This window comes from Myotis myotis, unplaced genomic scaffold (genome assembly GCF_014108235.1).
Source record: "Myotis myotis isolate mMyoMyo1 unplaced genomic scaffold, mMyoMyo1.p scaffold_m19_p_18, whole genome shotgun sequence".
Lineage (NCBI taxonomy): Eukaryota > Metazoa > Chordata > Mammalia > Chiroptera > Vespertilionidae > Myotis > Myotis myotis.
The window spans coordinates 28096265-28111493 of record NW_023416322.1 but is presented as its reverse complement, the minus strand read 5'-3'; the positions used below and the strand labels follow the sequence as shown (position 1 = coordinate 28111493).

The following is a 15229-nucleotide window of genomic DNA, read 5'->3' as shown; positions in this document are numbered from 1 at the left end:
AAGATGGCGGCTGGCAGCCAGGCAGCTGAAGCAGAGGCTTGGTTGCCCCGGTGATGGAGGAAGCCAAGGTTCCCTGCCTGCCGCTGCCCTGCTGGCCTCTGAGCTGCACTCTAAGAAACAATGTTGCAATTATAGAAGCTAAACAAACCCCAGAAACCTGCTTTCAGCCAGCTGGGCCTCAGAGTTGGAGCTGCAACAGTGTTTCAATTATAGAAGCCAAACAAACCCAGATACCTGCTTTCAGCAGCCAAGGTCTCAGAGCTGGAGCCAAGCCTCAGAGCTAAAGCCGGCTCTCAGTTCCAGTGACAGCCATAGAAGGTAAATAAATCCCAGAATAAAAAAAAAAAAAGAAAAAAAAGAGAGGTTGGGAGCTTCAGTCACCCACCAGCCTGAAAACAGCCCTCAGCCCCTCACCCAGACTGGCCAGGGACCCCAGTGGGTACCGCCACCCTGAAGAGAGTGTGACCAGCTGCAAACAGCCATCACCCCCTCATCGAAGGCTGGCCAGGCACCCAAGCAGGACCCCCACCCTGATCCGGGACACCCTTCAGGGCAAACCAGCCGGCCCCCACCCATGCACCAGGCCTCTATCCTATATAATAAAAGGGTAATATGCAAACTGGCCCTAACAGCAGAAGGACAGGGAATGACTGGTCACTATGACACACACTGACCACCAGGGGGCAGACGCTCAATGCAGGAGCTGCCTTCTGGTGGTCAGGGCGCTGTCACATGGGAAGAACTCTGCTCAGCCACAAGCCAAGCTGATGGCTGCCAGTACAGTGGTGGTGGTGGGAGCCTCTCCTGCCTCCTCAGCAGCGTTAAAGATGTCCGACTGCAGTTTAGGCCTGCTCTCCGCTGGCAAGTGGACATCCCCCAAGGGCTGCCGGGCTGCCAGAGGTATGTCTGATTGCCATCTTAGGCCCAACCCCTGGGGAGCGGGCCTAAGCCAGCAGGTGGTCATCCCCTGAGAGGTCCCAGACTGCAAGAGGGAACAGGCCGGGCTGAGGACCCCCCTCCCCGAGTGCACAAAAATTTGTGCACCGGGCCTCTAGTGTATATATAAAAACCTAAGCGACTGTCCAACCGGTAGCTAAGATGCACACTGACCACCAGGGGGCAGATGCTCAACACAGGAGCTGCTGAGCTGCAGTGACTTGGCAGTTGTAGTTCTCGGGTGATGCACCAGGAACCAGAGAGGAGGGAGCCCTATTCCAGGGTGCGTCACCTGAGAACCAACCTTTCGAAATCTGGGACCCCTCAGGGGATGTTGGAGAGTCGGTTACAGCCTGATCCCCACAGGCCAGGCAGAGGGACTCCACTGGTACATGAATCCGTGCACCAGGCTTCTAGTATAGAATAATGACCATTATTTCCCAGCCTTTCTTGTGGCTGAAGTGTGGTTACATGACTATGTTCTGGCCAATGGCTATAAATTAGGTTTTGAATTTTTCTTCCTTAGTCATTTTGTGCTATAACAGATCACCATAGACTAGGTGGCTTAAACAATGAACATTTAGCTCTCACTTTTCTGGAGGCTGGCAAGATCAGGGTTGGGTTTTGGTGAGAGCCCTCTTCCTGGTTTGCAGATACTGCCTTCTTGTTGTATTCTCACATAGTAGAGAAAAATTCTCTCTCTCATTGTCTCTTCTTATAACAGTAATAATCCTATTCAGGAGAATGACACCTGAATGACCTAAGTACTTTCCAAAGGTCTTAACTGTCAAATACCAACACAATGGGGATTAGGGATTCAGTATACGAATTTTGAGAGGGGGGATATTCAGCATATGTGAAGGAGAGTTTCCTTACAAAAAAGGTACATGATTTTTATTCCCTTTTCTTGTTCTGCTCTCTCTTATGAAGACCTTATGACTGGACTCTAGCACCTATGTTGAAATAAGAGGACAAGAAGTAACCATAGGAATGAAAGCCTGGTGCAGATATGGAAGAACAGAAAAAAAGGAGTGTAGTTTCCTAAAGACACCATGAAGATACCATATTAACCTTGACTTGTGTACTTCACAACTTCTTTTAAATTAGAGGAAAATAAATGTCTATCATTTAAGTCTTGGTTATTTGAAGATTTCCTATTATTGGAAGCTGAAACTAAACTTAATAAAACATTTTCATGAGCAAGAAGAAGAAATAGAGTTCATAGAGTTTATGTGCTATCCACCTCAGTGGTAAGTAAATGAAAAATCTTTTCAATGCAAAATAAAGTGCTGTGATTTACACTTTGATCACTCAAACCACAAGTTAAATGTATCTCTAAAATCTAAACTCTCATCTTTCAATTTCAGACTTTCTTATCTAAATTCAGACCCTCATGACCTTCCGATGGATAGTGAGTTTCTGCCGTTATTAACTCTCATTCAATTCACTTTCTACTCTGTTGCCAGAATTATCATCTTAAAATACAAACTTGCATTTTCACTTCCTTTCCTAAATATATCATTTTAAAATTTCTTGTAGCTTAATGGGATAAATAAATACCTTATAGTAGTCAGTAAAATCCATGGTTTTGTGGTTTCTCATTATTCAATTCATTTTGGTAGTCAGTTAAGTTACTTGTAGATCAGCTTGGATTCTGGGAAGCAATGCTTATTTTCCACAACACCCGCTGAATTTTAGAAACGTAACTTCTGAGTTGTTGTAATACATGAAAAATCGTTACAACCTAATGTTGTCTTTGCACATTCTATTCTAAGTGAAATGCCCTTCTCTACCTTGGAAACTACTATTGAATCTCCATAACCCAACTCAACTATATTGTATTTTTTAAAAATTTTATTGACTTTAGAGCAAGAGGAAAGGGGAAAAAGGGGGGGGGGGGGGGGAGAGAGAGAGAGAGAGAGAGATTTGTTGTCCCACTTATTTATGTATTCATTGGTTGATTCGTGTATGTGCCCTGAATGGAGATCAGACCCACAAACTGCATATCGGGACGACACTCTATAACCAATTGAGCTACCTGGCCAGGGCTATAAAACACTTCTTATTCAATGATACAGTTAGTTGATATCCCTTTGGGGGCTTTAAAACTTCTCAATTAGACTGTTTATCATTCTATATTTTCCCAAGGAAATATGAAGTTTTTAAAATAAGGTATATTTTACAAAGTGCTTGGAACATAGAAAACATTCAACCAATGAGGAATGAATGTAGAATAATCATCAAGATTATTTTAGGTACATGCACAATGCCATTATTTTTAATTACCAAAAAACCCCAAACACCATTAGAATCCAAACTATAGAAATGTCATCTGGAAAGACAGAGAGCAGGTAAAGATCAGAGAAGATATATTAGCCCCAAACAACATAGTGTGGTGGTATTACAGTGAACATTTAAGTGTTTGTGATGAGATTCACATTTGTGTCTTTTACATTTGTATTGTGCTTTATGACTGTCAGTGTTTTTTCAAACATGGAAGAATAAAAGATCTTTAAAGGATGTCAGCTGATAGATACTATTACTTACTCTGTAGTTTTGTAAACATCAGAATACAGCCCTGCTTTCTGATACTTCTTCTTTGGGGGGCGTGGGACCTTCTTTTCTCTTGGGATGAGAGAAAGCACGGGTTGCAAGGTGCTTTCAGGTTCAAGAGGTTTGGCTGGGGTTTCAGGAGGACTGGGAATCTCAACTGCTGCTTCAGTAAAGCTATAAAAAGAAGTTTAAAGATAGTTTTATGGTGAAAAAATACTTTCCTACAAATGATTTTCTATTTTAAAAAACATAACAGCAATTTAAAAAAGGAGATATGGAGTCTTTCTCATCTGGCCATGCTAGAATAACAGATACCACACTTGTTCTCCTGACAGAAACTAATAGAAATACAGTAAAGTACTATAAACCTGGATAATGTTTATGAAACAACCATCAGACAACAGTTAGTGCAGCACTGTGATCCCTGAGAAAAACTGGAAACACCCACATACAACAATAAACAAAATAAAAAACGAGAGAGAGAGAGAGACAGAGACACACACACACACACACACACACACAGAGAAGTCCTATAACCACTTTCCCTTTATGAGAACTTTGGTAGAGGAAGTAGAACCAGTTGAAAAGAGAGCAATCAGAGTATTGAGAGGCTGAGGTGGCTGGAAATCATGGGGGAGAATACTGAAGTGAAGAAAGTTACAGAGAAAAATAACTCTAGAAATCTGTGTATGGATCTCCTTTAGTATACTGCTGAATACTAAGTTGTGCATGTGCAGGGTGAAATTCTCTAAGGCTAGTCAAAGAACTACCAGAATACTATAACCTGAATAATTCCCAGAGCTCATACATCATGGTAAATACTCAGATTTCACTAGGCAGAGTAGAAAGACATTGCCCAATACCAGGGACATTCAACAGAGATCCCAGAGGGTAATATTACCCATTTTTGTAGGGCTTAACTATCTCTGGACTAAAGCCAGGTCCTAATAGAGTTTAAAAACAACCTTCAAAAGAATCCAAGCTGATCTACAAGTCACTTAATTGCCTATCAAAATAAATTAAATAATATGAAAAGAACAAAAACAAGACATAATAATGTGATATTCACAAAGTAAAAAATTTCATAATGAAAAAAAATTTTGAGTACTGGTCAAAATTTTTTCAAATTTGATAAAAATTATAAAGCCAAAGTTCCAAGACACTAAACAAACCATAAGAAATATAAACTCGCCCTAGCTGGTTTGGCTTAGTGGATAGAGCATTGGACTGGGAACTGGAGGGTCCTGGGTTCAATTCCAGTCAAGGGCACATGCTCGGGTTGTGGGCTCGATCCCCAGTAGGGGGCGTGCGGGAGGCAGCCGATCGATGATACTCTCTCATCATTGATGTTTCTATCTCTCTCCTTCTCTGAAAGCAATAAAAATATATTTTAAAAAAAGAAATATAAACTTAAATAAGTAAAGCATAACATAATAAACTTGCTGAAAATTATTGAATAAAAAGGGGCCAGAGAAAAAAATACATGATATATACAGGAGTACAAAAATAAGAATGAGTGCAGCTTTCATGTATGAAACAATGCAAGTCAGAAGGCAATGAAATAATATCTATAGTGCTGAAAAGGAGGGGAGTGGGAAATGCCTCTGAATTCATTAAGAATTCTAAAGAAATAGAAAAAAAAACTTTAAAAATTAAGGTGATTCCAGTTCCAGGCAAAGATGGAATAGACACTTCTATCAATCCTTCCACTAAGAACAATTAAAAATCCTGGAAATTTCATATCAAATAAACATAAGCAAACAGATTGCATATAGACTTTGGGACCTAAAGCAATGACATGGCAGGGAATTTCCTAGATTTCTTTTTCGCTTTGTATTTAATGGTGAAAGACAATACAATTTACCTAATATCAAGGACAATGCAAATGCATAGTTTCACCACTTATATTCAACATCATAGTAAAGGTCACAGCCTGTGCAAAAATGGGAAAAAAAGAAAAAAACTCTTGAAGTGGAAGTCCTCCAAATTTCTTCTTTTTCAAGATTGTATTGGCTACTTGGGATCCCTTGAAATTCCTTATAAATTTTAGAATGGATTTTTCTATTCCTGCAAAATACATCATTGAAATTTTGATAGGAATTGCACTGAATCAGCAGATGGCCCTGGGTGGTACTGATATTTTACAAACATTAAATTTTCTAACCCATGAACACAGGCTATCTTTCCATTTACTTATTTCTTTAATTTTGTTCAACAATGTTTTGTAAATTTTCAGTTAAAGTCTTTTGCCTTGAAATTACCTAACTAGAGAGAAACCAAGATGGCATAGGTAAACACCAGAAATTGCTGTCTCACACAACCCCTTCAAAAATACAACTAAAAGACAAAACAGACATCATCCCGAACCACAGGAAGGCTGACCGAGTGGAAATTCTACAACTAGAAGGTAAGAGAAAAGCACACTGAGACTCAGAGGAGGTGCGGAAGTAAAGTGCAGAGGTACGGTGGCGCACATGGAAAGGGCTGGCAACTGAGGACACAGCTGTCTTCTTCAATCGGGAGGGAGACAAAAGCTCCCAACATCTCTGAACTCCAGTTCAGCGCGAGTCTCTGGGGACCCAGACTCATATGGGGAGAAACTGGACTGTCTGACATCGGTCGGTACTCGAGGGCGGCTTTCTCTAAGAGGTGCTTGCAGCAATTACCGGGACACTGAGACATGGGGCCTCTTAGGGTAGGACTGAGGAGCAGCCATAGCTGCTTGCTCCGCCCTGTTGTTCCCCTGAGACCCTGCCCCACCCAAGCTGTGCGCAGAGGCTTTTGCATATGAAAAGCCTGGCCATTTGCAATCTGAAAATTACCTAACAAACTGCAGCTAGGTCAGAGATACCCAGAACTTCCAAAAGAAGGCCCAAGGACCCACAGCAGCTTGCACTGCTTCACAGCTGGGCCTCATCTGGGTACCTCCAAACCCCAAACAAAGAAGAGGAATCTGCAGATCTCTCCATAGCTCCTGCTGGGTAGTCTCAGGCAGAGGCTAAATTAGCACCTCCATAGAGATCTAAGAGCCAGTGTACCCAGTGGTCAGAGTGGGACCATCCAGATTACAATTCCTCAGATCCATAAGGGACACACTCAGGGGGCAGACTCAGTGAGCACCAAAGCCCCACTGAAGCAAGTCTTGCCCCAGAAGGGTGTCTCCAGCACAGAAGTTCTCCCACTGCAGACACAGCTGATTCTCACAGCCAATTGGCCTGGAGGTCAATTCCTCCCAGTGATACCTACAACAATCAAGACTTAACTACAACAAGACTGTGCACAAAGCCCACAAGGTGGTGCACCAAGAGTGTCCACCTCAGGTAATTGGGGAGGCTGAGTCACTGGGCCCTATAGGACACCTAGCACAGAAAGCCACTCTATCAACACAGGGAAGCATAAAAAAATGCAGAGACAAAGAAACAAGTTACAAATGACAGAAATGGAGGAAAGCAAACTACTGGATGTAGAGTTCAAAACCACACTTATAAGGTTTTTCAAGAATTTTCTAGAAACCGCCGAAAAATGTAATAAGACCCTCAATAAGTCTAGTGAAACCGCCGATAAATTTAGTGAGACCCTCAAGAAATCTAATGAGTTGTATGAATGCATATAAGCATAACCAATGGACATAAGACACTGGGGGATAGGGGAGGCCAGGGGATTGTCAAGGGCGGGGGGAAAAAAAGGACACATATGTAATACCCTTTGTAATACTTTAAGCAATAAAAAAAAAAAAAATCTAATGAGACCCTCGAGGTTATGAAAAAGGACCAACTAGAAATTAAGCATACACTGACTGAAATAAAGAATATTATACGAAGTTCCAACAGCAGACTAAAGGATTGCAAGAATCAAGTCAAAGATCTGATATACGAAGAAGCAAAAAACACCCAACCGGAAAAGCAAAAAGAAAAAAGAATCCAAAACTATGAAGAGAGTGTAAGGAGCCTCTGGGACAACTTTAAGCATACCAACATCCAAATTATGGGGATGCCAGAAGAAGAGAAAGAGCAAGATATTGAAAACCTATTTGAAGAAATAATGTCAGAAACTTCCCCTACCTGGTGAAAGATATTTTAAAAACTTATTTTAAAGATATTTTAAAGTCTTCCCCTACCTGGGGGTGGGGGAAGAGAGTGAACAAAAATTGTACAGCTATGGATGAGGATAGTGGAGGAGGGGGGTAAGGGCAGAGGGTGGGGTGGGAACCGGGTGGAAGGGAGCTATGGGGGGAAAAAAGAGGAACAACTGTAATAATCTGAACAATAAAGATTTAATTAAAAAAATAAATAAAGTCTTTTGCCTTCCTGGGTAAGTTTATTCTTAACTATTATACTCTTTTTTATGTTACTGTAAATGGAACTGTGTTTTTTTTTTTTTTCCTTTAAAATAAAAAATATGGAACACTTCACAAATTTGCATGTCATCTTTGCATAGGGTCCATGCAAATCTTCTTTGTATTGTTCCAATTTTAGTATATATGCTGCTGAAGCAAGCACTTGAACTGTTTTAATTTCCTCTTTGGAAAGTAGTGTATAGAAATGCAATTGATTTTTGTATGGTGATTTTGCATTCTGAACTTTACTTAGTTTAGTAAGCTTTAACAGGTGTTGTGTGTATGTTTATGTGTGTGTGTGTGTGTGTGTGTGTGTGTGTAATCCTCAGGGTTTTCCAAATATAAGACGTGGCATCTGGGCCCTGCTGGGTGACTAAGTTGGTTGGAATGTTGCAAGGTGCTAGGTTAGAATTTCCAGTCAGGGCATATACAGTGGGCAACCAATTGATGTTTCTCTCTCTTCCTCTTTCCTAAAAACAAACAAATAAATCTATATATATAAAAGGCTAAGTGACCAACCATAAGTCCATCCCATCGGCACATATGACGCGCACTGGCAATATTTAAAAATAAACGTTGACTCGCGCATTTGCGATACATATAAAGCTCTCGCTGGTGCCAATCGCACCTGTGTGTTTCTTGAAGCTGAAGTATTAACAGGATCTGTGGAAGGAGAAGTTCTGATTCCAAGAATTGATTTGTCCCCCGTCTGACACTGGCCTCCCATTTAAATTAATTCAAAGACAGTTTCCCGTGATGCCAGCATTTGCGATGACTGTTAATAAATCACAAGGACAAACTCTAGACAGAGTAAGAATATTCATACTTGAACCCGTTTTTCAGACATGGTTAGTTACATGTTGCTTTCTCTTGAGTTTGAAGGGCTTGTGACATTAAAGTTAAAGTTGCAAATACTTCATCACAAGGGAAATTAATCAAGCACTCTCAAAGTGTTTTTATTCTTAATGTGGTTACAGGGAGATATTAGAATAAGTTTAATCAATTTATCAGTCATTGTTTTTATATCATGTTTTTGTTGCTTTTATATCATATTGTTTTTATATATCTTTGTTGTTTATTTACTAATCAATTTATATATAATTTTCATATACATTTTACTAATTTTCTTTCATTTTTGACACTTCTATTATATAGAAAGGGTGAATAGTGATATTAAAATATTTCTTCTAATTAATTTCTTTTCAATGTGCATGAATCCCTGCACTGGGCCACTAGAAAATAAAATTAAATAAATAATGAAATGAAATAAAATAAAAAAGAAAATAAAAACCATATCCTTGGGTGAAGATTACAAAAATAAAAAAAGACATGGCCTCTGGGAATAGACCAAATTTTACTTTTTCCTTCAAAATTTAGATGCCTTTTACTTCTTTTTCTTATCTAATTGCTCTGGTTAGGAATTTCATACTGTGTTGAACTGAAGTGGCAAAAGTGGGCAACCTTTCTTCATCCCTGATGTTAGGGAGAAGCTTTCAGTCTTTTACCATTGCGTTTGTTAGCCATGAGGTTTTATAGATGGTCTTTATTAAGTTGAGGTAGTTTCTTTCTATTCCTGGATTACTCAGAGTTTTTATCATGTCTTTGTGAAATTCATTTTTTTCATTTATTGATAGGATCATAAGATTTTTATTTGTTAGCCTACTGATGTACTGGATTGCATGAATTGATTTCTGCATATTGAACAAGTCTTACATAACTTACTTGATCACAGTATCTATTTACTATTTATTTACTTAATAATTTTTTTTTCTGTTCTGACCCAATTCATTTCTACTTCTGTGCCTTATTTATGTTTCTTTCTCCTGCAATTAAAAAAAAAATGCTTTCTGCTTATCTCCTACATATATAAATTCATTAATGGCTATGTTTTTTCCAAGTGCCACCTATAGAACATATACATCAGAATCACCTTGGGGGCTTATAAGAAAAACAAATGCCCACTCATACAATTTTAAAATTCTATACTGAGGTCTGGGATAAACACCTTCCTAACCTTGCTGGTCCCTGACACTCCAAAGTAGGCACTCATTGATAAGAGCATCCGTTTAAAAAACAAACAAACAACAGCACCCTTTTCATCCTACTCAGGCTCTGACATTAGGGCCTGGATTGATACTCTTTCCCCGCCAGGCCCTAACCCACCCAACTCCCTCACCCCATTAAGGCTCCAAAACTCAGCTCAGGGTCACCTTGCCATACCCCAATAAGGCCATCTACCTAATGGCTTTAAGACATTTTTCAGGAAAGAAGAGAAAGAGGAGAGGTATGGCATTTTAATAGATGGTTTATGATATATTTATCTACAACAATACAATACCTTTATTTTGTTTTTAAAAATAAAAATAGTATTAACTACTGTGTCATTTTTAGGGATTTGTTTCTTTCATTTAATATTATGTTTCCAAGACTCATCTGCAATTATTGCATCTGTAATTCATGAATTTTTACTATCATATCACATTCCAACTGTGTAAAAAAGAATATACTATTTCCTTTTCTGTTAATCTGCGATATTTCTATTTTATTATACATTATAACCAATCTTGCTACTACATTTTCAAAAAGTGTTTTCTGGTGCCTGTTGTGCAAGAGTTTTTTTTATTATCTAAAAGGGAATTGCTAGATTATATAGTGTTGATTTGTAACTATTTTTTTGGTTATATATTCTGGATACAAAAGAGGTATACATTACATGTGTTATAAATTTCCTCTCCCAGTTTGTAGCAGGTCTTTATATTTTTGTCATGCTATTTGATGAACAGAAATTCTTAGTTATAATATAATCCAGTTTATCAATTTTTACCTGTATGGTTACTGTTATTGCTTTTGATATCCTGTTTATGAAATCCTTTCTGAGAACAAGGTCATGAAGTTTTTCTTCTTCCATACTAGCCTTTAAAAGTTTAAAGTTTTGCTTTTATATTTATGTATTTAATCAATTGGGAATTTTTCTAATTTCATTTAAGACAAAAATCTAATTTTATTTCCATTCTTACACAATACCAGCTTCTGGGACACAATGTATTGAATATTGTTTTTTTTCCCCATGTGTCAACTCTGTCATATAGCAAGCTTGCATACATGAATGGATTTGTTTCTCTTACCCACTCAGTTCCATACTATCTTAATATACCATATCTTGAAATTAAGTCCTGGGACAAATCCATCACTTTATTCAGTTAATGCCATCCCTAAGTATATACCTCGGAGAAATTAGTGCCCAAATCCAAAAGTGGACATTCGAGTAATATTAAGAGCTGCAGTTTTAGATAATAGCCTCAATCTGGAAAAAACCCAACAGTAAAATGGAAAACTATCTTCCTATATAATAAAAGGCTAATATGCAAAAAGTCAGAATGGTGGAACAACTGGAACAACCAAACATCCTGTCACTATGACGTGCACTGACCACCATGGGGGGGGGGGGGGAGAATATGCAAAACATGATGGACCTTGGCTGTGGCGGGATGGTGGAGCAGGTGAGCGGGGGCACCAGACCATGGGGCACTGGTCACTGTCATCCGGGCGAGCCTCTGGCGGTTACTGAAAATTCTTTGCTCCCGCGCACCACGATCCTACCTGGCACTCGCCCCTGCTGCCAGCGCTAGTCCCGCTTGCACCCGCAGCCAGCACCAGAGCCACCACTCGAACCTGCTGCTGGTGCCTGGCGCCAGCCCCGATCGCCCCTGAGGGCTTCTCCATCTCCCCCAGTTCCTGAGTAGCGATTGGGGCAGCAGCCGCCACTCGCACCCCAATCGTTCCATGCCATCAGCAGGTGCGAGCAGTGGGAGTGGAGCTGCCAGCGGACAGGGGACTTGGGGCTGCGGTGGGAGGGGCTGGGCAGAGGCACAGAGGATGGGCCGAGACCGCCCCTGTGCCTACTGCAGCCTCACAGCCCACAGGTCCTTTCAAGGTGCACGAATTCATGCACTGGGTCCCTAGCCTATAATAATATAAGTGTAATATGCTAATTAGACTGGACAGCTGAACGACCTTCCAGACGACGCTGAGGCTGCGTGACTGCGAGGGCTGAGGCCCTTGTAAATATTTCATGCATCAGTCCTCTAGTATTATATACAAACAATGGATTACTACATAGTAACAAAACAAAGGTAACTACAGCAACATGCAGCAACAAAGATGGTTTAACATGTATATGTAGAGCAAAAAAAGGTGAGACACAAAAGCATATGCCTTGTAAATTCCATTTCAATGACATTCAGGAAGGATAAACTAAATTATACTATCTATAGTTATATACCTAAATGGTATAAAAAAAGGTAAAGATGTGGTTACCTTAAAAGTCAGGAGACTGATTATAGCTACTGGTAAGGAAGCAGTTTATGATTGCAAAGGAACATGGAGTGGTGGCAAAGTTCTATATAGTCATCCATTTTATATCTACATGTGTCTCTATAAAAATGTTTTAGAACTGATGACGTGCCCTGGCTGAGTAGCTCAGGTGGTTAGAGCATTGACCTGATATACCAAGGTTGCGGGTTTGATTTCTGGTCAGTGCACATATAAGACCAGTGGGTACAAAAATAAGTGGAACAAGTCAAAAGTTTCTCTCTCTCTCTCCCTAAAATCAATCAATGAATAAAAGAACCAGAAAACTGATTACTTTACATTTACATACTTTCTGTATATCCTTTTTACTTTCCTAATATTGTCTAAAGTGCACTAATCAGACTTGAATATTTTCCTTTTAAGTGTGGTAGAACTCTTGCCTAGCCGGTATGGCTTACTGGTTGAGCATCGACCCATGAACCAAGAGGACACAGTTCGATTCCCAGTCAGGGCACATGCCTGGGTATAGGGCTCGATCCCCAGTGGGGATGTGCAGAAGCAGCTGATCACTGATTCTCCCTCATCATTGATGTTTCTATCTCGCCCTCTCTCTTCCTCTCTGAAATCAATAAAAATAAATTAAAAATTTGAAAACATTAAGTCTTTTAAAATTAAATCTTCCTTTTGCCTTTCCAAAAAACAAATAAAACAATAAACACTTTATTAAAACCCACTGGGGGCCTAGCTGGTTTGGCTCAGTGGATAGAGTGTCAGTCTGAGGACTGAAGGGTCCTGGGTTCGATTCCAGTCAAGGGCACATGCCTGGCTTGTGGGCTCGATCCCCAGTGGGAGACATGCAGGAGGCAGCCAATCAATGATTCTCTCCCATCATTGATGTTTCTATCTCTCCTTCTCCCTTCCTCTCTAAATCAATAAAGATATTTAAAAAAAAAAAAAATCTACCAGGAATGTAAATATAATTACCTACAACATAAATATAGCCACACTTACAAATCTGCAACCTTGATAAAGACTGGCCATTAGAATGGCTATTATCAACAAATCGACAAATGACAAGTGCTGGCAAGGATGTGGAGAAAAAGGAACCCTCATGCACTGCTGGTGTGAATGCAGACTGGTGCAGCCACTGTGGAGAACAGTATGGAGTTTCCTCAAAAATTAAAAATGGAACTCCCATTTGACCCAGTAATCTCACTTCCAGGAATATATCCCAAGAAATTAGAAACACCAGTCAGAAAGGATATATGCACCCCTATGTTCATAGCAGCATAATTTACAATAGCTAAGATTTGGAAACAACCTAAGTGGCCATCAGCAGGTGAGTGGATTAAAAAAACTGTGGTACATCTACACAATGGAATACTATGCTGCTGTAAAAAAGAAAGAACACTTACCATTCGCAAGAGCATGGATGGACATAGAGAACATTATGCTAAGCAAATTAAGCCAGTCAGAGAAAGATAAATATCACATGATCTCATTCATTTGTGGAATATAATAAACAACATAAACTGATGAACAAAAATAGATTCAAAGACAGAGAAGTATCAAACAGACCATCAAATTTCAGAGGGAAGGCAGGGGAGAGGGGGCTAAGAGATCAACCAAAGGACTTGTATGCATGCATATAAGCATAACCAATGGACACAGACACTAGAGGAGTGAGGGCATGTGTGCGGGGGTGGAGTGAGGGGGGAGAGCTGGGGAGAGGTCAATGGGGGGAAAAAGGAGACATATGTAATACTATATGTAATACTTTAAACAATAAAGAATTAAAAACAAAACAAAAAAAGACTGGCCACAAATATAACATTAATTCATACCTTATATGAAAGTAAGTTTCAAGTGATTTAAGGTACTACACGTAAAAAAGTAATATATAATCTAATCTATTGCAGGAAAATAATTAAATAAATTATGATATTTTTCTTAGCATGGAATAGGGTAATTCATATGGACTAGTGACAAGATCTCCAAGATACATAAAGAAAAAATGTTGTTAAAAAATTTAGTATACTATGCTACCAATTACATAAAACAATCGCTCTGAGCTTTGATTTCCTCATCTGTGAAGTGAGGGGCTTGAACAGCTTTGCACATGCACATACTTACAAATGTATAAGAAAAGGTATTAAAGGATACACAATATACTGTTTAACACTTTTACCCATGTGAAGAACAGGCTTGGGAGGAATGAGATCATGTGAAAAAGGGATTTTAACTCTTGAATGAGTAAATTTCTAGTTTCACTGATTTGTTTACAAGCATGTATTACTCATGAAAAACATTTAAATCCCACACATTCTCTAGAAAAAACAAGAGTATTATTTTATAGATGTATGCATAGAGATATGAGAAACGCGTGACAAACAGGATTCACCAAGACAGACGACAGAGAAAAGGCAAGAAACTGTAACTGTTGGTTGATGGATGGAAAGAAAAAAAATAAAAAAAACTGAATGTCAAAGAACAAGCATGAAGAGTTAATATTCTAACAGTATGAGCACTTAAAAATAGAAAAAATAGGTAAGAAACATAAATAAATAACAAGTAGGAAGTGTATTTCATCTATATCAGATTGATAGATTTTAAAAAATTGGTAATTTTCAGGGTAGATAAGGGTAAACAGTATACAACAATTACTATGTAATGTTAGTAAAAGTATAAACAGATGTGGCTTTGAAGAGAGTAATTTGACAATAAATGTTAAAGACTTAAAGGGTGTCTAGCATTTTATTTATTTATTTAATTTTTTTCTTTTCTTTATTTTGTGTCTAAGATTTTCAATTTGTATTTCTCTAATTGTGAACAGGGTTATAATGTGAGACTGAGCATGATGTATTTATTTCATTTTATTATTCTTTTAAATATATATATATATATATATATTATTAATTTCAGAGAGGAAGGCAGAGAGAGAGATAAAAACATCAATGATGAGAGAGAAGCAGTAATTGGCTGGCTCCTGCACGCCCCCTACTGGGGACTGAGTCCACAACCTGGGCATGTGCCCTTGACTGGAATCCAACTCAGGACCCTTCAGTCCACAGGCCTACACAATATCCACTGAGC

The 15229-nt window shown here is 39.1% G+C and overlaps 1 protein-coding gene and 1 non-coding gene across 15 annotated transcripts in view; both read right to left on the bottom strand.

Annotated features, from left to right (window-relative positions):
* The window catches only part of ASH1L (ASH1 like histone lysine methyltransferase), a 133424-nt gene that overhangs the window by 65677 nt on the left and 52518 nt on the right, over window positions 1-15229 (bottom strand). For 13 of the 14 annotated variants that reach the window (XR_004973333.1, XM_036343762.1, XM_036343761.1 and 10 more), the window contains one exon: window positions 3484-3663. The exons of the other annotated variant lie outside the window; for it this stretch is intronic. Coding sequence is in view for 12 of the 13 variants with exons in the window: in XM_036343762.1 (XP_036199655.1) it covers window positions 3484-3663 (180 nt within the window). In the remaining variant the exon portion in view is untranslated. The remainder of the gene's footprint in view (window positions 1-3483; window positions 3664-15229) is intronic. 14 annotated transcript variants of the gene reach the window in all.
* On the bottom strand, window positions 7882-7988 carry LOC118673879. Its single transcript, XR_004973531.1, has one exon. It is a non-coding gene; the product is annotated as a U6 spliceosomal RNA (small nuclear RNA).